This window comes from Oncorhynchus nerka, linkage group LG9b (genome assembly GCF_034236695.1).
Source record: "Oncorhynchus nerka isolate Pitt River linkage group LG9b, Oner_Uvic_2.0, whole genome shotgun sequence".
NCBI lineage: Eukaryota > Metazoa > Chordata > Actinopteri > Salmoniformes > Salmonidae > Oncorhynchus > Oncorhynchus nerka.
The window spans coordinates 33,809,789-33,833,493 of NC_088424.1; the positions used below are offsets into that span (position 1 = coordinate 33,809,789).

The 23,705-nt window shown below is 48.3% G+C and overlaps 1 protein-coding gene across 1 annotated transcript in view; it reads left to right on the plus strand.

Moving 5' to 3' along the window:
- The first annotated feature begins 4,992 nt into the window (after positions 1-4,992).
- Positions 4,993-23,705, plus strand: part of LOC115114020 (zygotic DNA replication licensing factor mcm6-B-like) — a 29,982-nt gene continuing 11,269 nt past the window's right edge. Inside the window, exons 1-9 of the mRNA XM_065013581.1 lie at positions 4,993-5,199; positions 5,562-5,708; positions 7,365-7,475; positions 7,581-7,668; positions 7,785-7,946; positions 8,222-8,387; positions 8,479-8,624; positions 8,765-8,915; positions 9,200-9,341. Coding sequence (XP_064869653.1) covers positions 5,102-5,199; positions 5,562-5,708; positions 7,365-7,475; positions 7,581-7,668; positions 7,785-7,946; positions 8,222-8,387; positions 8,479-8,624; positions 8,765-8,915; positions 9,200-9,341 — 1,211 coding nt within the window. The 5' untranslated portion in view covers positions 4,993-5,101. The remainder of the gene's footprint in view (positions 5,200-5,561; positions 5,709-7,364; positions 7,476-7,580; positions 7,669-7,784; positions 7,947-8,221; positions 8,388-8,478; positions 8,625-8,764; positions 8,916-9,199; positions 9,342-23,705) is intronic.

Consider the following 23,705-nt stretch of genomic DNA (forward strand, 5'->3'; position numbering starts at 1 on the left):
CAACTGGGTACTGGACTTCCTGACGGGCCGCCCACAGGTGGTGAGGGTAGGCAACAACATCTCCTCCCCGCTGATCCTCAACACGGGGGCCCCACAAGGGTGCGTTCTGAGCCCTCTCCTGTACTCCCTGTTCACCCACGACTGCGTGGCCATGCACGCCTCCAACTCAATCATCAAGTTTGCGGACGACACAACAGTGGTAGGCTTGATTACCAACAACGACGAGACGGCCTACAGGGAGGAGGTGAGGGCCCTCGGAGTGTGGTGTCAGGAAAATAACCTCACACTCAACGTCAACAAAACTAAGGAGATGATTGTGGACTTCAGGAAACAGCAGAGGGAACACCCCCTATCCACATCGATGGATCAGTAGTGGAGAGGGTAGCAAGTTTTAAGTTCCTCGGCATACACATCACAGACAAACTGAATTGGTCCACTCACACTGACAGCGTCGTGAAGAAGGCGCAGCAGCGCCTCTTCAACCTCAGGAGGCTGAAGAAATTCGGCTTGTCACCAAAAGCACTCACAAACTTCTACAGATGCACAATCGAGAGCATCCTGGTGGGCTGTATCACCGCCTGGTACGGCAACTGCTCCGCCCTCAACCGTAAGGCTCTCCAGAGGGTAGTGAGGTCTGCACAACGCATCACCGGGGGCAAACTACCTGCCCTCCAGGACACCTACACCACCCGATGTTACAGGAAGGCCATAAAGATCATCAAGGACATCAACCACCGAACCACTGCCTGTTCACCCCGCTATCATCCAGAAGGCGAGGTCAGTACAGGTGCATCAAAGCTGGGACCGAGAGACTGAAAAACAGCTTCTATCTCAAGGCCATCAGACTGTTAAACAGCAATCACTAACATTGAGTGGCTGCTGCCAACACACTGTCATTGACACTGACCCAACTCCAGCCACTTTAATAATGGGAATTGATGGGAAATGATGTAAATATATCACTAGCCACTTTAAACAATGCTACCTTATATAATGTTACTTACCCTACACTATTCATCTCATATGCATATGTATATACTGTACTCTAGATCATCGACTGCATTCTTATGTCACTAGCCACTTTAACTATGCCACTTTGTTTACTTTGTCTACATACTCATCTCATATGTATATACTGTACTCGATACCATCTACTGTATGCTGCTCTGTACCATCACTCATTCATATATCCTTATGTACATATTCCTTATCCCCTTACACTGTGTATAAGACAGTAGTTTTGGAATTGTTAGTTAGATTACTTGTTGGTTATCACTGCATTGTCGGAACTAGAAGCACAAGCATTTCGCTACACTCGCATTAACATCTGCTAACCATGTGTATGTGACAAATAAAATGTGATTTGATTTGATTTGATTTGACCAGTTGGTTTAGCGCCATTCTTTCAGCTGTGTAAATTAAAGACCGCCCCACCCGAAACACACACACACAGAGGAGCAAGAAAATAGTCTTTCTGCACATAAGCAGGATGTTGGTGTAAAATAAAGATAGAAAGAAACACAGTAGGGAACAATAGGTCTCACAGTACTGCTACTACCGCTGCTGCTGCTATTGCAGTCTCAAGCAGTTTGAAATTTGAGTATGTTATTTGGGAAGAGAGGTGGTCGGTGAGTGACAAGAAGAGTCCATTTTCCCAGGCCCTTTCAAGCACTTCCCATACACACACACACGGAAGTGGCAGAAACAGAAGTAGGAAGTTAACTGCCTCTCCCAGCATTAAAACAGAGCCTGTTTGTCTCAGCTTCCTGACGAAGAGAGGGAGGAAGAGGAGGATGAAGAGTGAAGGAAACAGAGAGAAGAGAGAAGGCAAATCAACACTCCTCAAAAGTACCCATACCACAAACTCAAACTCACCCCTCACCCACACACACTCTTATACAAACAAACACACACACACACACACAGATGCAATTGGCATACCCCACATCAAAAACTTCCCACTTCCAAACCCATGCAGCTGCTAATGGGTCAGTGGCACGAACACGGGTTTGGTGATACACATAAACACACAAACACACATTATTATCATCTATTTATAGAGTATTCAAAACAGGAAGGACTTCCTCTCTATTTAGGAAAAGCAAACAGCTGGGAAAGATTTCTCACACAAACATTCCTGTACACACGCAGACATACACACACATGTAAAGATATGTCTACCAGTGTTGAAACACAGGCACAAATGCCCTCTGTTTATCCCTCATTCTTTTCATCACTCCTCTCGTCTCTACTCTACAGTGCATTCGGAAAGTTTTCAGACCTCTTGACTTTTTCCACATTTTGTTATGTTACAGCCTAATTCAATGTATGAAAAGTATTTATTTATCTCATCAATCTGTACACAATACCCAATAATGACAAAGCGGAAACATAAGTATTCAGGTCCTTTGCTATGAGACTCAAAATTGAGCTCAGGTGCATCCTGTTTCCATTGATCATCCTTGAGATGTTTCTACAACTTGATTAGGAATCCACTTGTGGTAAATTCAATTGATTGAACATGATCTGAAAAGGCACACACCTGTCTATATAAGGTCCCACAGTTCACAGTGCATGTCTGAGCATAAACCAAGCCATGAGGTCGAATGAATTGTCCGTAGAGCTCCAAGACAGGATTGTGTTGAGGCACAGATCTGAGGAAGGTTAAAACATTTCTGCAGCATTGAAGGTCCCCAAGAACACAATGGCCATTCTTAAATGGAAGAAGTTTGGAACCACCAAGACTCTTCCTAGAACTGGCTGCCCGGCCAAACTGAGCAAACGGGGGCAAAAGGCCTTGGTCAGGGAGGTGACCATGAACCCGATGATCACTCTGACAGAGCCCCAGAGTTCTTCTGTGGAGATGGGAGAAACTTCCAGAAGGACAACCATCTCTGCAGCACTCCACCAATCAGGCCTTTATGGTCGAGCGGCCAGACGGAAGACAATCCTCAGTAAAAGGCACATGACAGCCTGCTTGGAGTTTGCTAAAAGGCACCTAAAAGACTCTCAGAACATGAGGAACAAGATTTTCTGGTCTGATGAAACCAAGATGGAACTTTTTGGCCTGAATGTACAGCGTCACGTCTGGAGGAAACCTGGCACCATCCCTACGATGAAGCATGATGGTGGCAGCATCATGCTTTGGGAATGTTTTTCAGTGGCAGAGAGATCCTAGATGAAAACCTGCTCCAGAGCACTCAGCACCTCAGACTGAGGTCTTCCACCAGGACAACGATTCTAAGCACAAAGCCAAGACAACGAAGGAGTGGCTTCGGGACAAGTCTCTGAATGTCCTTAAGTGGCCCAGCCAGAGCTCGGACTTGAATCCGATAAAACATCTCTGGAAAGACTTGAATATAGCTGTGTGCAGCGACGCTCCCCATCCAACCGGACAGAGCTTGAGAGGATCTGCAGAGAAGAATGGGAGAAACTCCCCGAATACAGGTATGCCAAGCTTGTAGTGTCAAACCCAAGAAGAATCGAGGCTGTAATCGCTGCCAAAGGTGCGTCAACAAAGTACTGAGAAAAGGGTCTGAATACTTATTTAAATGTGATATTTCAGTTGTTTTTTTATTGATACATTTGCAAAAAAAAAATAATAACGTTTTTCTTTGTCATTATGGAGTATTGTGTGTATGTAGATTGATGAGGGAAAAAACTTATTTAATACATTTTAAATAAGGCTGTAATGTAACAAAGTGTGTGTGTGTGTGTGTGTGTGTGTGTGTGTGTGTGCGTGCGTGCGTGCGTGCGTGCGTGCGTGCGTGCGTGCGTGCGTGCGTGCGTGCGTGCGTGTGTGTGTGTGTGTGTGGTAGGCTATTGCCTACAGATGGTCTGGTCAAGTCGAGACCGATAGTTTCCTGTTGGTGAGACTGAACAATCGTGGGAAAGTCAGAAAGAAATGGGCTTCATCTTAACAGTATAAAGGGGCTTCCTCTCCTTTATATGCTCTGGTGTGAAAGAACTGAGCAGGTAAAAGCAAACAAGCACCTGGTAAGTATCCACCATATTGCTTATCACCGGTCCGGTGTTTTCAGAACAATGTACGTGAAGGACATGGGAAAAGGTGTACATGACATCCCAATACTCCAAAGGCTGTCTCCTCTCCCTTCAACTGCATCAATGATATGAAAGACCAGGATTGGTGAATGACAGGTAGACATCATCCATATTCGTGTTGGCTACTGCTTATGAAGAAGAGATGAGAGAGGAGGGCACTTGCCAGGGTGAACTGGCAAACTATGGTCCTTGTCCTTCCTCTGTTAAAACCACAAATTCCCAGTTTTTACAAAACCTTATCACTCCAAGAATATGACAATGCTGCACTTGAGAACATGCTCTATCAGTTCAACAGCTACATCCGGTGGAGAAACCTGGAACGTCACCCCACCAACATTCTGAAATGTAGCTACCACTAGTACGCTCTTTCATTTTATGGGAAAATACACAAAGTTGCTTCTAACACGGTAACGATATTACACTTTATTAACTGTCTAAGTTCAGTTTTGCGCGTTCCACCTTTATACCAGGAGTGGGAAGGGAAGCTGGTCCTAGATCTGTCCACGCAGTCCGCTCGTCACTAGTTACCACACCCACAAAGTCATAATTATGGCTAAACCCCACCTATTTCTACAAGGTAACTCTGATTTTAAACCTAACCCTAACCTTAATCCACAATTTAACCACACGGATAATCTTATCCCTAACCCCAATTTTAAATTAAGACCAAAAAGCACATTTTTGTTTTCATGAATTTTTACGATATAGACCATTTTGATTTTGTGTCTGCGGTAACTAGTAGCAACCGCAGATGGTCATAAAGCATACATTTTTCTAGCATGGAAGCCATGGAAGGAGAAAGGTCGATATAAATTTGCATACCAACTTTTGATTGGCTATAATTCTTCATACGTTTGCATGGTTGAAGATACAACGATGTAATTGGTCGACTATGTCGCGCCAAATGTCACATGGTCCTGGTTTTCGCGCGAAAAATGCACTTTCTTTCCCACAGCGTGCGTTGTATAGTCAAAAGGAGACGGGAGTGACTTTAGAACTATTTCATATATTAATATTTTAGTTTTAATCCAGTGAAAATATGGATCTTGTACAGCCGACTCAGGAGAATGCGGGACAGATGGTGAAGGACGAGTTGGCAGAGAAATGCCAGAAGCTTTTCCAGGCTTTCTTAGAAGAGTAAGTGAAATAATGACATGATGATGTTATTGTTCTTGGTACATTGTTAGCTAGCTAGCTAATAGCTATTGGATAGCTATCAAACTGTAACATATAGCTAAACGTCAATGTTATGGCTGGATTTACTTTATTAATAGTGTGCTAACTAACTATTTTAATCGTATTTTACCAAGTTTTTGGAACTGTTAAAACCTAGCTAGCTGGCTAGCTTACAAGCTAGTTGGAATTGGCTAACACGATGTGCATGTCTAACATATCCAGTCTAGCTTCATACAAGTCTTCTATAACTACAGTTATACATCAGTTATACACAACATGGGATGCATACAACTAATAACAATGTTGTATTTCTGTGTGTGTAGGTACCAGACAGCAGACGGTGAGGTGAAGTATGTCCGTGATGCTGAGGAGCTGATCAGGCCAGAGAGAAACACTCTGCTGGTCTCCTTCACTGATCTGGAAGGATTTAATCAGGAACTGGCAACCACCATCCAGGAGGAGTTCTACAGGTAGCTACAGATCTAGAATCATATTTAAATCCCTCAATCCATCAGAGGGGCACGACACTCCATAAAACTCTATCAGAGCACTTAGAACTGGAGGTCGACCGATTATGATTTTTCAACACGATAACCGATTATTGAAGGACCAAAAAAAGACGAGTATTGGACGATTTTTATATATATATTTGTAATAATGACAATTACAACAATACTGAATGAACACTTTTATTTTAACTTAATATAATACATAAATAAAATAAAATGTGTCTCAAATAAATAATGAAACATGTTCAATTTGGTTTAAATAATGCAAAAACAGTGTTGGAGAAGAAAGTAAACGTGCAATATGTGCCATGTAAAAAAGCTAATGTTTAAGTTCTTTACTCAGAACATGAGAACATATGAAAGCTGGTGATTCCTTTTAGCATGAGTCTTTAAGTTGTAGTTATAGGAATTATAGGACTATTTATCTCTATACCATTTGTATTTCATTTACCTTTGACTATTGGATGTTCTTATAGGCACTATAGTATTGCTAGCCTAATCTCGGGAGTTAATAAGCTTGAAGTCATAAACAGCGCTGTGCTTCAAGCATTGCGAAGAGCTGCTGGCAAACGCAGGAAAGTGCTGTTTGAATGAATGCTTATGAGCCTGCTGCTGCCTACCACCGCTCAGTCAGACTGCTCTATCAATATCAAATCATAGACTTAACTCTAATATAATAAACACACAGAAATACGAGCCATAGGTCATTAATATGGTCAAATCCGGAAACTATCATTTCAAAAAGAAAACGTTTATTCTCTCAGTGAAATACTGAACCGTTACGTATTTTATCAAACAGGTGGCATCCCTAAGTCTAAATACTGCTGTTACATTGCACAACCTTCAATGTTATGTCATAATCATGTAAAATTCTGGCAAATTAAGTACTGTCTTTGTTAGGAAGAAATGGTCTTTACACAGTTCGCAACGAGCCAGGCGGCCCAAACTGCTGCATATACCCTGACTCTGCTTACACAGAATGCAAGAGAAGTGACACAATTTCCCTAGTTAATATTGCCTGCTAACATGAATTTATTTTAACTAAATATGCAGGTTTAAGAAAAGATACTTGTGTATTGATTTTAAGAAAGGCATTGATGTTTATGGTTAGGTACATTGGTGCAACAACAGTGCTTTTTTGGCAAGTGTGCTTGTTAAGTCATCACCCGTTTGGCAAAGTAGGCTGTGATTCGATGATAAATTAACAGGCACCGCATTGATTATATGCAACGCAGGACAAGCTAGTTAAACTAGTAATGTCATCAACCATGTGTAGTAAACTAGTGATTATGTTATGATTGATTGTTTTTCATAAGATAAGCTTAATGCTAGCTAGCAACTTACCTTGGCTCCTTGCTGCACTCGCGTAACAGGTGGTCAGCCTGCCACGCAGTCTCCTCGTGGAGTGCAATGTAATCGGCCATAATCTGTGTCCAAAAATGACGATTACCGATTGTTATGAAAACTTGAAATCGGCCCTAATTAATCGACCATGCCGATTTGTCGACCTCTACCTAGAACCTTTGTATGTTCATGTTATTGATGATCTTAGCGTTACTATGTCCAGCTAACAAGCTCTCTATTCTTCTTTCTGCTTCTACCTCTCCTCCACTTCAGAGTGTATCCCTTCCTTTGTCGTGCGGTGAGGAACTTTGCTAGGGATCATGGGAATGTCCCAGTGAATAAGGAGTTCTACTTGGCCATTCAGGACCTGCCCACCAGACACAAGTAAGAGACACATACCTGAAGACAAATGTTTCAAGTCACACAAATGGTGTTCTGTTCTCTAAGATGTTTTGTGTGTGACCTGACAGTGTTTGTTTTGTGTTATAGGATCCGTGAGCTGTCCTCCCTGCGTATCGGCTCTCTGGTGCGGATCAGTGCACAGGTAGTGAGGACGCACCCCGTACACCCAGAACTGGTGAGTCACACACCCACACATACCCACAGCTTGTGAGTGAGGCCAAATAATGCTTCCTAAAAACTCTTGAGATGTTTGACATCTGTGTCTGATCCTCTCTGTTTTGCCTCCATCAGGTGAGCGGGACGTTCCTGTGTCTGGACTGCCAGGGGGTGTGTCCGGACGTGCCCCAGCAGTTCAAGTACGCACCGCCCACCGTCTGCAGGAACCCCGTCTGCAGCAACCGCGCTCGCTTCCACCTAGACACTCACCGCTCCAAGTTCATCGACTTCCAGAAGGTAGACGTTTACATTTTTTGTCATTTTGCAGATGCTCTTATCCAGAGCGACTTACAGCAATTAGGGTTAAGTGCCATGCTCAAGTGAACAAGGGCAGATTTTTCACCTGGTCGGCTCGGGGATTCTGTCAAATATCACCTCAACAACTTGGTCCCTTCAGAATAGTAGGAAGGCACGCGTGTGATTGTTTGTGTGTCAGTAATGTTACGTGTGTCTAAGTCTGAAACTTGTGTGTGTTATGCGTGTGTATGTCTAACCTCTGTGTGTGTGTGTAGGTGCGTATCCAGGAGACCCAGGCAGAGCTGCCCAGAGGGTCCATCCCCCGCTCTCTAGAGGTGATTCTGAGGGCTGAGGCTGTGGAGACGGCCCAGGCCGGAGACCGCTGTGATATCACTGGCTCACTGATAGTGGTTCCCGACGTCTCCCAGCTCAGCACCGCAGGTATGTACACACACACACACACACACACACTGGTATGACACGTACACAGGTCATACAGACACACAACCAGACTAATTTCCCATCTCTCTAGGTGTGCGAGCAGAGACCAGTTCCCGTGTAGGAGGGAGACAGGGTTATGAGAACGAGGGCCTTCGCGGTCTTAAAGCCCTGGGTGTCAGAGAGCTGTCCTACAGACTGGCCTTCCTCGCCTGCCATGTGGCTCCTACCAACCCCAGGGTACGACACACACACTCACCCAAACATCGAGACACACACACAAACTCTCATACTATTTCAGGCTACAAACTAGTATACATGTAATGCATGCATGTACAACATTTGTTTGAAGGGAGTTGTAATCGTGTGTGTGTGTGTAGTTCGGAGGGAAGGAGCTGCGTGATGAGGATCAGACGGCAGAGAGCATCAAGAGCCAGATGTCAGTTCAGGAGTGGGAGAAGGTGTTTGAGATGAGCCAAGACAAGAACCTCTACCACAACCTCGGCACCAGTCTGTTCCCAACTATACACGGTCAGTACTACACTGTTACTACTACTATACTACTACATCACTACCATATTACTACAACAACCTCAGCACCAGTTTGTTCCCAACTATACACGGTCAGTACTACACTGTTACTACTACTATACTACTACATCACTACCATATTACTACAACAACCTCAGCACCAGCCTGTTCCCAACTATACATGGTCAGTACTACACTGTTACTACTACCATGTTATTACCACAGCCTTTGCATGTGGTATTCTGTGTATGTGTGCAATGTGTGTATAATGTGTGTTTGTGTAGGTAACGATGAGGTGAAGCGTGGTATCCTGTTGATGTTGTTTGGGGGTGTTCCTAAGACCACCATGGAGGGAACGTCTCTCAGAGGAGATGTCAACGTCTGCATTGTCGGAGACCCCTCTACCGCCAAGAGCCAGTTCCTCAAGTAAGTCTACCTACATGTACAGTGCCTTGACTTAGGCTATTCCACATTTTGTCAATTAGGATAGTATTGTGGAGTAACTGCAATGTTGTTGATCCATCCTCAATTTTCTCCTATCACAGCCATTAAACTGTTTTAAAGCCACCATTGGTCTCATGGTGAAATCCCTGAGCGGTTTCTTTCCTCTCCAGCAACTGAGTTAGGAAGGACACCTGTAGTGACTAGGAGTATTGATACACCATCCAAAGTGTAATAACTTCACCATGCTCAAAGAGATATTTAATGTCTTCTTTTTTATTTTGATCCATCTACCAATAGCCCTTCTTTGCGAGGCATTGGAAAACCTCCCTGGTCTTTGTGGCTGAATCTGTGTTGAAATTCAATTCTTGGCTGAGGGACCTTATAGATAATTGTATGTGTGTGGTACAGAGAGGAGGTAGTCATTCAAACGTCATATTAAGCACTAGTTTTGCACTCGTTTTTTGAGTCCATGCAACTTATTATGTGACTTACTCCTGAACTTGTTTAGTCTTGCCACAGCAAAGGGGTTGAATACTTACTGACTCAAGACATTTCAGCTTTTCATTTGTGATGAGTTACATTTTTGGGGGAAAAACACAATTCCGCTTTGACAGTATGGGTATTGTGTGTAGGCCAGTGACCAAATATCTCAAGTTAAAACATTTCAAATTCAGACTGTAACACAGCAATATGTGTGAAAAGTCAAGGGGTGTGAATACTTTCTGAAGGCACTGTATGAGACTCCTCTGTCAAAAATCATTCCTCAAGTGAATCCCTCCACCCTTTAGTCTCCGCACTTATGCCTCTACTCACAATACCCATCTACCCTCACAAAACCACCGACACATCCCCATTATACCCACACTACACCCGTGCACTCTCAGCCTCCTAGCCTTACACACTGTCCCTATACCCACACTACACCTGTACACTCTGTCTCCTAGCCTTACACACTGTCCCCTATACCCACACTACACCCGTGCACTCTCAGCCTCCTAGCCTTACACACTGTCCCCTATACCCACACTACACCTGTACACTCTCAGCCTCCTAGCCTTACACACTGTCCCCTATACCCACACTACACCTGTACACTCTCAGCCTCCTAGCCTTACACCTTCCCCTATACCCACACTACACCTGTACACTCTCAGTCTCCTAGCCTTACACCTCCCCCTATACCCACACTACACCTGTACACTCTCAGCCTCCTAGCCTTATACCTCCCCCTATACCCACACTACACCTGTACACTCTGTCTCCTAGCCTTACACCTCCTCCTATACCCACACTACACCTGTACACTCTCAGTCTCCTAGCCTTACACACTGTCCCCTATACCCACACTACACCTGTACACTCTGTCTTCTAGCCTTACACCTCCCCTATACCCACACTACACCTGTACACTCTCAGCCTCCTAGCCTTACACCTCCCCTATACCCACACTACACCTGTACACTCTTGTCTCCTAGCCTTACACCTCCCCTATACCCACACTACACCTGTACACTCTGTCTCCTAGCCTTACACCTCCCCCTATACCCACACTACACCTGTACACTCTGTCTCCTAGCCTTACACACTGTCCCCTATACCCACACTACACCCGTGCACTCTCAGCCTCCTAGCCTTACACACTGTCCCCTATACCCACACTACACCTGTACACTCTCAGCCTCCTAGCCTTACACACTGTCCCCTATACCCACACTACACCTGTACACTCTCAGCCTCCTAGCCTTACACCTTCCCCTATACCCACACTACACCTGTACACTCTCAGTCTCCTAGCCTTACACCTCCCCCTATACCCACACTACACCTGTACACTCTCAGCCTCCTAGCCTTATACCTCCCCCTATACCCACACTACACCTGTACACTCTGTCTCCTAGCCTTACACCTCCTCCTATACCCACACTACACCTGTACACTCTCAGTCTCCTAGCCTTACACACTGTCCCCTATACCCACACTACACCTGTACACTCTGTCTTCTAGCCTTACACCTCCCCCTATACCCACACTACACCTGTACACTCTCAGCCTCCTAGCCTTACACCTCCCCCTATACCCACACTACACCTGTACACTCTTGTCTCCTAGCCTTACACCTCCCCCTATACCCACACTACACCTGTACACTCTGTCTCCTAGCCTTACACCTCCCCCTATACCCACACTACACCTGTACACTCTGTCTCCTAGCCTTACACACTGTCCCCTATACCCACACTACACCTGTACACTCTGTCTCCTAGCCTTACACCTCCCCTATACCCACACTACACCTGTACACTCTGTCTTCTAGCCTTACACCTCCCCCTATACCCACACTACACCTGTACACTCTGTCTTCTAGCCTTACACCTCCCCCTGTACCCACACTACACCTGTACACTCTCAGTCTCCTAGCCTTACACACTGTCCCCTATACCCACACTACACCTGTACACTCTGTCTCCTAGCCTTACACACTGTCCCCTATACCCACACTACACCTGTACACTCTCAGCCTCCTAGCCTTACACCTCCCCTATACCCACACTACACCTGTACACTCTGTCTTCTAGCCTTACACCTCCCCTATACCCACACTACACCTGTACACTCTGTCTCCTAGCCTTACACCTCCCCTATACCCACACTACACCTGTACACTCTGTCTCCTAGCCTTACACCTCCCCTATACCCACACTACACCTGTACACTCTGTCTCCTAGCCTTACACCTCCCCCTATACCCACACTACACCTGTACACTCTCAGTCTCCTAGCCTTACACCTCCCCCTATACCAACACTACACCTGTACACTCTGTCTCCTAGCCTTACACCTCCCCTATACCCACACTACACCTGTACACTCTATCTCCTAGCCTTACACCTCCCCCTATACCCACACTACACCTGTACACTCTCAGCCTCCTAGCCTTACACCTCCCCCTATACCCACACTACACCTGTACACTCTGTCTTCTAGCCTTACACCTCCCCCTATACCCACACTACACCTGTACACTCTGTCTCCTAGCCTTACACCTCCCCCTATACCCACACTACACCTGTACACTCTCAGTCTCCTAGCCTTACACACTGTCCCCTATACCCACACTACACCTGTACACTCTCAGTCTCCTAGCCTTACACCTCCCCTATACCCACACTACACCTGTACACTCTGTCTCCTAGCCTTACACACTGTCCCCTATACCCACACTACACCTGTACACTCTCAGTCTCCTAGCCTTACACACTGTCCCCTATACCCACACTACACCTGTACACTCTCAGTCTCCTAGCCTTACACACTGTCCCCTATACCCACACTACACCTGTACACTCTCAGTCTCCTAGCCTTACACACTGTCCCCTATACCCACACTACACCTGTACACTCTCAGTCTCCTAGCCTTACACACTGTCCCCTATACCCACACTACACCTGTACACTCTCAGCCTCCTAGCCTTACACCTCCCCTATACCCACACTACACCTGTACAATCTGTCTCCTAGCCTTACACACTGTCCCCTATACCCACACTACACCTGTACACTCTCAGCCTCCTAGCCTTACACCTCCCCCTATACCCACACTACACCTGTACACTCTGTCTTCTAGCCTTACACCTCCCCCTATACCCACACTACACCTGTACACTCTGTCTTCTAGCCTTACACCTCCCCCTATACCCACACTACACCTGTACACTCTCAGTCTCCTAGCCTTACACCTCCCCCTATACCCACACTACACCTGTACACTCTCAGTCTCCTAGCCTTACACACTGTCCCCTATACCCACACTACACCTGTACACTCTGTCTCCTAGCCTTACACCTCCCCCTATACCCACACTACACCTGTACACTCTCAGTCTCCTAGCCTTACACACTGTCCCCTATACCCACACTACACCTGTACACTCTCAGTCTCCTAGCCTTACACACTGTCCCCTATACCCACACTACACCTGTACACTCTGTCTCCTAGCCTTACACACTGTCCCCTATACCCACACTACACCTGTACACTCTCAGCCTCCTAGCCTTATACCTCCCCTATACCCACACTACACCTGTACACTCTGTCTCCTAGCCTTACACCTCCTATACCCACACTACACCTGTACACTCTCAGTCTCCTAGCCTTACACACTGTCCCCTATACCCACACTACACCTGTACACTCTGTCTTCTAGCCTTACACCTCCCCTATACCCACACTACACCTGTACACTCTGTCTCCTAGCCTTACACCCTCCCCCTATACCCACACTACACCTGTACACTCTTGTCTCCTAGCCTTACACCTCCCCTATACCCACACTACACCTGTACACTCTGTCTCCTAGCCTTACACCTCCCCTATACCCACACTACACCTGTACACTCTGTCTTCTAGCCTTACACCTCCCCCTATACCCACACTACACCTGTACACTCTGTCTCCTAGCCTTACACACTGTCCCCTATACCCACACTACACCTGTACACTCTGTCTCCTAGCCTTACACCTCCCCTATACCCACACTACACCTGTACACTCTGTCTTCTAGCCTTACACCTCCCCTATACCCACACTACACCTGTACACTCTGTCTTCTAGCCTTACACCTCCCCTGTACCCACACTACACCTGTACACTCTCAGTCTCCTAGCCTTACACACTGTCCCCTATACCCACACTACACCTGTACACTCTGTCTCCTAGCCTTACACACTGTCCCCTATACCCACACTACACCTGTACACTCTCAGCCTCCTAGCCTTACACCTCCCCTATACCCACACTACACCTGTACACTCTGTCTTCTAGCCTTACACCTCCCTATACCCACACTACACCTGTACACTCTGTCTCCTAGCCTTACACCTCCCCTATACCCACACTACACCTGTACACTCTCAGTCTCCTAGCCTTACACACTGTCCCCTATACCCACACTACACCTGTACACTCTCAGTCTCCTAGCCTTACACTTCCCCTATACCCACACTACACTTGTACACTCTGTCTCCTAGCCTTACACCTCCCCTATACCCACACTACACCTGTACACTCTGTCTCCTAGCCTTACACCTCCCCTATACCCACACTACACCTGTACACTCTCAGTCTCCTAGCCTTACACCTCCCCTATACCCACACTACACCTGTACACTCTGTCTCCTAGCCTTACACCTCCCCTATACCCACACTACACCTGTACACTCTATCTCCTAGCCTTACACCTCCCCTATACCCACACTACACCTGTACACTCTCAGCCTCCTAGCCTTACACACTGTCCCCTATACCCACACTACACCTGTACACTCTCAGTCTCCTAGCCTTACACCTCCCCCTATACCCACACTACACCTGTACACTCTGTCTCCTAGCCTTACACACTGTCCCCTATACCCACACTACACCTGTACACTCTCAGTCTCCTAGCCTTACACACTGTCCCCTATACCCACACTACACCTGTACACTCTCAGTCTCCTAGCCTTACACACTGTCCCCTATACCCACACTACACCTGTACACTCTCAGTCTCCTAGCCTTACACACTGTCCCCTATACCCACACTACACCTGTACACTCTCAGTCTCCTAGCCTTACACACTGTCCCCTATACCCACACTACACCTGTACACTCTGTCTCCTAGCCTTACACACTGTCCCCTATACCCACACTACACCTGTACACTCTCAGTCTCCTAGCCTTACACACTGTCCCCTATACCCACACTACACCTGTACACTCTCAGTCTCCTAGCCTTACACACTGTCCCCTATACCCACACTACACCTGTACACTCTCAGTCTCCTAGCCTTACACACTGTCCCCTATACCCACACTACACCTGTACACTCTCAGCCTCCTAGCCTTACACCTCCCCCTATACCCACACTACACCTGTACACTCTGTCTCCTAGCCTTACACCTCCTCCTATACCCACACTACACCTGTACACTCTCAGTCTCCTAGCCTTACACACTGTCCCCTATACCCACACTACACCTGTACACTCTGTCTTCTAGCCTTACACCTCCCCCTATACCCACACTACACCTGTACACTCTCAGCCTCCTAGCCTTACACCTCCCCCTATACCCACACTACACCTGTACACTCTTGTCTCCTAGCCTTACACCTCCCCCTATACCCACACTACACCTGTACACTCTGTCTCCTAGCCTTACACCTCCCCCTATACCCACACTACACCTGTACACTCTGTCTCCTAGCCTTACACACTGTCCCCTATACCCACACTACACCCGTGCACTCTCAGCCTCCTAGCCTTACACACTGTCCCCTATACCCACACTACACCTGTACACTCTCAGCCTCCTAGCCTTACACACTGTCCCCTATACCCACACTACACCTGTACACTCTCAGCCTCCTAGCCTTACACCTTCCCCTATACCCACACTACACCTGTACACTCTCAGTCTCCTAGCCTTACACCTCCCCCTATACCCACACTACACCTGTACACTCTCAGCCTCCTAGCCTTATACCTCCCCCTATACCCACACTACACCTGTACACTCTGTCTCCTAGCCTTACACCTCCTCCTATACCCACACTACACCTGTACACTCTCAGTCTCCTAGCCTTACACACTGTCCCCTATACCCACACTACACCTGTACACTCTGTCTTCTAGCCTTACACCTCCCCCTATACCCACACTACACCTGTACACTCTCAGCCTCCTAGCCTTACACCTCCCCCTATACCCACACTACACCTGTACACTCTTGTCTCCTAGCCTTACACCTCCCCCTATACCCACACTACACCTGTACACTCTGTCTCCTAGCCTTACACCTCCCCCTATACCCACACTACACCTGTACACTCTGTCTCCTAGCCTTACACACTGTCCCCTATACCCACACTACACCTGTACACTCTGTCTCCTAGCCTTACACCTCCCCCTATACCCACACTACACCTGTACACTCTGTCTTCTAGCCTTACACCTCCCCCTATACCCACACTACACCTGTACACTCTGTCTTCTAGCCTTACACCTCCCCCTGTACCCACACTACACCTGTACACTCTCAGTCTCCTAGCCTTACACACTGTCCCCTATACCCACACTACACCTGTACACTCTGTCTCCTAGCCTTACACACTGTCCCCTATACCCACACTACACCTGTACACTCTCAGCCTCCTAGCCTTACACCTCCCCCTATACCCACACTACACCTGTACACTCTGTCTTCTAGCCTTACACCTCCCCCTATACCCACACTACACCTGTACACTCTGTCTCCTAGCCTTACACCTCCCCCTATACCCACACTACACCTGTACACTCTGTCTCCTAGCCTTACACCTCCCCCTATACCCACACTACACCTGTACACTCTGTCTCCTAGCCTTACACCTCCCCCTATACCCACACTACACCTGTACACTCTCAGTCTCCTAGCCTTACACCTCCCCCTATACCAACACTACACCTGTACACTCTGTCTCCTAGCCTTACACCTCCCCTATACCCACACTACACCTGTACACTCTATCTCCTAGCCTTACACCTCCCCCTATACCCACACTACACCTGTACACTCTCAGCCTCCTAGCCTTACACCTCCCCCTATACCCACACTACACCTGTACACTCTGTCTTCTAGCCTTACACCTCCCCCTATACCCACACTACACCTGTACACTCTGTCTCCTAGCCTTACACCTCCCCCTATACCCACACTACACCTGTACACTCTCAGTCTCCTAGCCTTACACACTGTCCCCTATACCCACACTACACCTGTACACTCTCAGTCTCCTAGCCTTACACCTCCCCCTATACCCACACTACACCTGTACACTCTGTCTCCTAGCCTTACACACTGTCCCCTATACCCACACTACACCTGTACACTCTCAGTCTCCTAGCCTTACACACTGTCCCCTATACCCACACTACACCTGTACACTCTCAGTCTCCTAGCCTTACACACTGTCCCCTATACCCACACTACACCTGTACACTCTCAGTCTCCTAGCCTTACACACTGTCCCCTATACCCACACTACACCTGTACACTCTCAGTCTCCTAGCCTTACACACTGTCCCCTATACCCACACTACACCTGTACACTCTCAGCCTCCTAGCCTTACACCTCCCCTATACCCACACTACACCTGTACAATCTGTCTCCTAGCCTTACACACTGTCCCCTATACCCACACTACACCTGTACACTCTCAGCCTCCTAGCCTTACACCTCCCCTATACCCACACTACACCTGTACACTCTGTCTTCTAGCCTTACACCTCCCCCTATACCCACACTACACCTGTACACTCTGTCTTCTAGCCTTACACCTCCCCCTATACCCACACTACACCTGTACACTCTCAGTCTCCTAGCCTTACACCTCCCCCTATACCCACACTACACCTGTACACTCTCAGTCTCCTAGCCTTACACACTGTCCCCTATACCCACACTACACCTGTACACTCTGTCTCCTAGCCTTACACCTCCCCCTATACCCACACTACACCTGTACACTCTCAGTCTCCTAGCCTTACACACTGTCCCCTATACCCACACTACACCTGTACACTCTCAGTCTCCTAGCCTTACACACTGTCCCCTATACCCACACTACACCTGTACACTCTGTCTCCTAGCCTTACACACTGTCCCCTATACCCACACTACACCTGTACACTCTCAGCCTCCTAGCCTTATACCTCCCCCTATACCCACACTACACCTGTACACTCTGTCTCCTAGCCTTACACCTCCTCCTATACCCACACTACACCTGTACACTCTCAGTCTCCTAGCCTTACACACTGTCCCCTATACCCACACTACACCTGTACACTCTGTCTTCTAGCCTTACACCTCCCCCTATACCCACACTACACCTGTACACTCTGTCTCCTAGCCTTACACCTCCCCCTATACCCACACTACACCTGTACACTCTTGTCTCCTAGCCTTACACCTCCCCCTATACCCACACTACACCTGTACACTCTGTCTCCTAGCCTTACACCTCCCCCTATACCCACACTACACCTGTACACTCTGTCTTCTAGCCTTACACCTCCCCCTATACCCACACTACACCTGTACACTCTGTCTCCTAGCCTTACACACTGTCCCCTATACCCACACTACACCTGTACACTCTGTCTCCTAGCCTTACACCTCCCCCTATACCCACACTACACCTGTACACTCTGTCTTCTAGCCTTACACCTCCCCCTATACCCACACTACACCTGTACACTCTGTCTTCTAGCCTTACACCTCCCCCTGTACCCACACTACACCTGTACACTCTCAGTCTCCTAGCCTTACACACTGTCCCCTATACCCACACTACACCTGTACACTCTGTCTCCTAGCCTTACACACTGTCCCCTATACCCACACTACACCTGTACACTCTCAGCCTCCTAGCCTTACACCCCCCTATACCCACACTACACCTGTACACTCTGTCTTCTAGCCTTACACCTCCCCCTATACCCACACTACACCTGTACACTCTGTCTCCTAGCCTTACACCTCCCCCTATACCCACACTACACCTGTACACTCTCAGTCTCCTAGCCTTACACACTGTCCCCTATACCCACACTACACCTGTACACTCTCAGTCTCCTAGCCTTACACTTCCCCCTATACCCACACTACACTTGTACACTCTGTCTCCTAGCCTTACACCTCCCCCTATACCCACACTACACCTGTACACTCTGTCTCCTAGCCTTACACCTCCCCCTATACCCACACTACACCTGTACACTCTCAGTCTCCTAGCCTTACACCTCCCCCTATACCCACACTACACCTGTACACTCTGTCTCCTAGCCTTACACCTCCCCTATACCCACACTACACCTGTACACTCTATCTCCTAGCCTTACACCTCCCCCTATACCCACACTACACCTGTACACTCTCAGCCTCCTAGCCTTACACACTGTCCCCTATACCCACACTACACCTGTACACTCTCAGTCTCCTAGCCTTACACCTCCCCCTATACCCACACTACACCTGTACACTCTGTCTCCTAGCCTTACACACTGTCCCCTATACCCACACTACACCTGTACACTCTCAGTCTCCTAGCCTTACACACTGTCCCCTATACCCACACTACACCTGTACACTCTCAGTCTCCTAGCCTTACACACTGTCCCCTATACCCACACTACACCTGTACACTCTCAGTCTCCTAGCCTTACACACTGTCCCCTATACCCACACTACACCTGTACACTCTCAGTCTCCTAGCCTTACACACTGTCCCCTATACCCACACTACACCTGTACACTCTCAGCCTCCTAGCCTTACACCTCCCCCTATACCCACACTACACCTGTACAATCTGTCTCCTAGCCTTACACACTGTCCCCTATACCCACACTACACCTGTACACTCTCAGCCTCCTAGCCTTACACCTCCCCCTATACCCACACTACACCTGTACACTCTGTCTTCTAGCCTTACACCTCCCCCTATACCCACACTACACCTGTACACTCTGTCTTCTAGCCTTACACCTCCCCCTGTACCCACACTACACCTGTACACTCTCAGTCTCCTAGCCTTACACACTGTCCCCTATACCCACACTACACCTGTACACTCTGTCTCCTAGCCTTACACACTGTCCCCTATACCCACACTACACCTGTACACTCTCAGCCTCCTAGCCTTACACCTCCCCCTATACCCACACTACACCTGTACACTCTGTCTTCTAGCCTTACACCTCCCCCTATACCCACACTACACCTGTACACTCTGTCTCCTAGCCTTACACCTCCCCCTATACCCACACTACACCTGTACACTCTCAGTCTCCTAGCCTTACACACTGTCCCCTATACCCACACTACACCTGTACACTCTCAGTCTCCTAGCCTTACACTTCCCCCTATACCCACACTACACTTGTACACTCTGTCTCCTAGCCTTACACCTCCCCCTATACCCACACTACACCTGTACACTCTGTCTCCTAGCCTTACACCTCCCCTATACCCACACTACACCTGTACACTCTCAGTCTCCTAGCCTTACACCTCCCCTATACCCACACTACACCTGTACACTCTGTCTCCTAGCCTTACACCTCCCCTATACCCACACTACACCTGTACACTCTATCTCCTAGCCTTACACCTCCCCTATACCCACACTACACCTGTACACTCTCAGCCTCCTAGCCTTACACACTGTCCCCTATACCCACACTACACCTGTACACTCTCAGTCTCCTAGCCTTACACCTCCCCCTATACCCACACTACACCTGTACACTCTGTCTCCTAGCCTTACACACTGTCCCCTATACCCACACTACACCTGTACACTCTCAGTCTCCTAGCCTTACACACTGTCCCCTATACCCACACTACACCTGTACACTCTCAGTCTCCTAGCCTTACACACTGTCCCCTATACCCACACTACACCTGTACACTCTCAGTCTCCTAGCCTTACACACTGTCCCCTATACCCACACTACACCTGTACACTCTCAGTCTCCTAGCCTTACACACTGTCCCCTATACCCACACTACACCTGTACACTCTCAGCCTCCTAGCCTTACACCTCCCCCTATACCCACACTACACCTGTACAATCTGTCTCCTAGCCTTACACACTGTCCCCTATACCCACACTACACCTGTACACTCTCAGCCTCCTAGCCTTACACCTCCCCCTATACCCACACTACACCTGTACACTCTGTCTTCTAGCCTTACACCTCCCCCTATACCCACACTACACCTGTACACTCTGTCTTCTAGCCTTACACCTCCCCCTATACCCACACTACACCTGTACACTCTCAGTCTCCTAGCCTTACACCTCCCCCTATACCCACACTACACCTGTACACTCTCAGTCTCCTAGCCTTACACACTGTCCCCTATACCCACACTACACCTGTACACTCTGTCTCCTAGCCTTACACCTCCCCCTATACCCACACTACACCTGTACACTCTCAGTCTCCTAGCCTTACACACTGTCCCCTATACCCACACTACACCTGTACACTCTCAGTCTCCTAGCCTTACACACTGTCCCCTATACCCACACTACACCTGTACACTCTGTCTCCTAGCCTTACACACTGTCCCCTATACCCACACTACACCTGTACACTCTCAGCCTCCTAGCCTTACACCTCCCCCTATACCCACACTACACCTGTACACTCTCAGCCTCCTAGCCTTATACCTCCCCCTATACCCACACTACACCTGTACACTCTGTCTCCTAGCCTTACATACTGTCCCCTATACCCACACTACACCTGTACACTCTGTCTCCTAGCCTTACACCTCCCCCTATACCCACACTACACCTGTACACTCTCAGTCTCCTAGCCTTACACCTCCCCTATACCCACACTACACCTGTACACTCTCAGCCTCCTAGCCTTACACCTCCCCCTATACCCACACTACACCTGTACACTCTCAGTCTCCTAGCCTTACACCTCCCCCTATACCCACACTACACCTGTACACTCTCAGCCTCCTAGCCTTACACCTCCCCCTATACCCACACTACACCTGTACACTCTCAGCCTCCTAGCCTTACACCTCCCCCTATACCCACACTACACCTGTACACTCTCAGCCTCCTAGCCTTACACCTCCCCCTATACCCACACTACACCTGTACACTCTCAGTCTCCTAGCCTTACACACTGTCCCCTATACCCACACTACACCTGTACACTCTGTCTCCTAGCCTTACACACTGTCCCCTATACCCACACTACACCTGTACACTCTCAGTCTCCTAGCCTTACACACTGTCCCCTATACCCACACTACACCTGTACACTCTGCCTTCTAGCCTTACACCTCCCCCTATACCCACACTACACCTGTACACTCTGTCTCCTAGCCTTACACCTCCCCCTATACCCACACTACACCTGTGCACTCTGTCTTCTAGCCTTACACCTCCCCCTATACCCACACTACACCTGTACACTCTCAGCCTCCTAGCCTTACACCTCCCCCTATACCCACACTACACCTGTACACTCTCAGTCTCCTAGCCTTACACCTCCCCCTATACCCACACTACACCTGTACACTCTCAGTCTCCTAGCCTTACACCTCCCCCTATACCCACACTACACCTGTACACTCTGTCTTCTAGCCTTACACCTCCCCCTATACCCACACTACACCTGTACACTCTCAGCCTCCTAGTCTTACACCTCCCCCTATACCCACACTACACCTGTACACTCTCAGTCTCCTAGCCTTACACACTGTCCCCTATACCCACACTACACCTGTACACTCTCAGCCTCCTAGCCTTACACCTCCCCCTATACCCACACTACACCTGTACACTCTCAGTCTCCTAGCCTTACACCTCCCCCTATACCCACACTACACCTGTACACTCTGTCTCCTAGCCTTACACACTGTCCCCTATACCCACACTACACCTGTACACTCTGTCTCCTAGCCTTACACACTGTCCCCTATACCCACACTACACCTGTACACTCTGTCTCCTAGCCTTACACACTGTCCCCTATACCCACACTACACCTGTACACTCTGTCTTCTAGCCTTACACCTCCCCCTATACCCACACTACACCTGTACACTCTCAGTCTCCTAGCCTTACACACTGTCCCCTATACCCACACTACACCTGTACACTCTGTCTTCTAGCCTTACACCTCCCCCTATACCCACACTACACCTGTACACTCTCAGCCTCCTAGCCTTACACCTCCCCCTATACCCACACTACACCTGTACACTCTGTCTCCTAGCCTTACACCTCCCCCTATACCCACACTACACCTGTACACTCTCAGCCTCCTAGCCTTACACCTCCCCCTATACCCACACTACACCTGTACACTCTGTCTCCTAGCCTTACACACTGTCCCCTATACCCACACTACACCTGTACACTCTGTCTCCTAGCCTTACACACTGTCCCCTATACCCACACTACACCTGTACACTCTGTCTCCTAGCCTTACACACTGTCCCCTATACCCACACTACACCTGTACACTCTCAGTCTCCTAGCCTTACACACTGTCCCCTATACCCACACTACACCTGTACACTCTGTCTTCTAGCCTTACACCTCCCCCTATACCCACACTACACCTGTACACTCTGTCTTCTAGCCTTACACACTGTCCCCTATACCCACACTACACCTGTACACTCTCAGTCTCCTAGCCTTACACACTGTCCCCTATACCCACACTACACCTGTACACTCTCAGTCTCCTAGGCTTACACACTGTCCCCTATACCCACACTACACCT